General features: G+C 37.4%; 1 protein-coding gene across 1 annotated transcript; it reads right to left on the reverse strand.

Moving 5' to 3' along the window:
- Positions 1-1,217: 1,217 nt before the first annotated feature.
- On the reverse strand, positions 1,218-2,419 carry LOC136798855 (uncharacterized; the record flags this gene model as incomplete). The annotated part of the gene is given in 3 exon segments (XM_067055525.1): positions 1,218-1,224; positions 1,316-1,727; positions 1,916-2,419. Coding segments are annotated over 3 exon segments (810 nt in total).
- Positions 2,420-2,465: the final 46 nt, after the last annotated feature.

The following is a 2,465-nucleotide window of genomic DNA, read 5'->3' on the forward strand; positions in this document are numbered from 1 at the left end:
TCGAGCCCAATTACAGCAGGTTGACCTGGATTTAAGAAGCTGATAGAATGAATGAGAACATTGAGTAGATGTTTGATTGTAGCTGGCGACTTTGAATCATCACGAAAAATTGGCAACATTGCTGAGATATCTTTACAGGTTGCTGGGTTTCGTTCTTTTGAATGATAGACTGCCCATGATAACTGTTCTGGATTCTCTAACCATTTCTTGTCTTTCGTTTGATCAGCCACCGAGTCTTGTTTTGGAACATTAGACTTTTTAAATGCAGGAGGTTTAACTTCACTTGGCAAATCAAAAGGAGGTACGTCAGTATATGATGTTGGGAGATTCTTCAGTGACTCGGACTGAATTTTTTCAACTCTAGGAGCTTTCCTCGGAAAACCTTGACCAATGGCTTTAGGATGTTGATTGATAGAAGCCGCAGTCCCATGGAAAGATGTTGTAGCTAATGCTGATTTAATTGCAATATCTAGATTGTCAATGGATGCCGTTGAAAAAATACCAAGCATTAAGCTGGTAGGCAATACAACCCTGTCAAATTCATTCAGTTCTATTACTTTGTTTCCCATTGCAATAGAGAGGTTTGATAACCGGTGCTTGCTAATGCATAAACCAAGCTTTGATACGGTCTCCACCATGTCCAAATTTCTGGTTTTATTGTGAATCATCATTGCCAGAAACACGCACAATGCTGGTTCTCTGTTGACTGAATGATACGAGGATGTCGACTCCTTACGAGTGCGGATCAAAGTGTTAAAAGTTACTAATTGACAGAGGGTTAGTACAGCTTGTTTGTAATGCTCATTGTTTCCTGGTGTCTCAGTTGAACTGTGTATTAAATATGACATGAAGGATTTTAAAGCTGGTGGTATTGAAGATTCTTGGCATCCTGGTTTGAAGTCCCCGTGAAATTGAAAATGCTCCGAGTTCAATATGTCCCTGTGAAGGAAAACGAGTAGCAAAATTTAGAATGGAAAGTTGTTAGTGGTCATTTTTTCAATCAAATAAACAAGGTAAAGATGGAGCCCATTGACATAGAAAGTTTAATATAAGAAAGAATTTAATAGCTTGAAACCAGATTAACCTGCGCATGATATTTGCCGCCTTTGCAAGGATATACCCGTCTTCATCGTAATTGGTTTCTGCAGCTACCGATAATGCCTCTCCAACATTTTTATTGAATACTAGAATGACTTCTTTTCCGTCATTGTAAGCAGTTAGATCCTCAAATTGATTGAGCAGTCTCTTTTTGAATCGTGTGCTGTGTTCTCTTGTTTCAAGCGTGACGCCAAGTTTCTCAAGGTTTGCAGTATACAGCTTGATGAGATCTGACAGCTTAAACGTAGGGATATTTGCAGTTTCTATCAATTCTAACATGGTTTCTTCAATAAAAGCAACAACTTCGCCAAACGCGATACCACTCAGTCTCCGTTGCTCCTCTGACGTTTCGTCTCCGAATTGTTTGCTTGAAGCTCTTTTGTACAATTTGAGTAAACATGATTTGTGATACAGGGCGTCTTGTGCGATCATATCACCGTTTTGGAGTTTGGCATAAAGATCGGTATCTCCAAGAAGACTAGCACATGTACGAACTCGATTATCAAGCCTGTAGGACTGCACTAAATGCAACGAGCCTTTTTCAAAACTCTCTTCTTCTCCACAAAAGAAGCATTTGGATGTTTTTGATGATTTTGAATTAGACGATTGAGAGTTTCGGAGACGAGAGCCTAAGATAAGAATAAATCCACATCACTTGACGAAAAAAAAAACAACAAGTCATTAATAATAAAGTTTGACACTCCTGTTATAGTCTAAAAACTCGTTATGGATCATCCTATCAGATAAAAAAATTAGTTGACTACTCTATCCAGAGTCTTAAACTTAAATTATATGAATGATGTGTATTCATAAGTACCTATCTCACTATGTCTTGATTTCTCGTATTTCTTTATGGCTCTTTCAAGCTTATCTGCCCCAAATTTGTTCTTGCATGACTTGTGAAACTTTGCTCTGTGTCTGATTAAAGCGTCTTCAAGTGATAATTCTCCTTGCTCCAACTTTTGAATGTCTAGCGAAACTGGTAGTAAATCAATGCTTTTGAATTTTATTATGCGTTTAGCAAGTTCCCTGTAAGGTCGTTCTTTGTCTCCAGTTTTCGCATCTGAGGTTGCTTGAAGATGCTCTGCTTCATCTTTTTGACATATAAAGCAGCGGGTCCAATCAATCTTTTCGTTATCTTGATCGCTCTTAATAGTTTTAGGATCCTTTCCTACATCAACCGTCACAACACTTCTTCTTTTTGACATTTTTGGCAATTACCTATTTCATTTTATTTTTCAAATTATTTAGTAAACATCTAAAAGAAAAAAGCAAAGTAAGTAATCAGTCTAACAAATGAGCAAAGAAAGAATGTAAATTTTAATTCAATGACTTAGCCTGACCACAATTAGAGGACACAATGATCT

The sequence above is a fragment of the Clytia hemisphaerica genome, unplaced genomic scaffold, assembly GCF_902728285.1.
Source record: "Clytia hemisphaerica strain Z4C2 unplaced genomic scaffold, Clytia hemisphaerica genome assembly, whole genome shotgun sequence".
NCBI lineage: Eukaryota > Metazoa > Cnidaria > Hydrozoa > Leptothecata > Clytiidae > Clytia > Clytia hemisphaerica.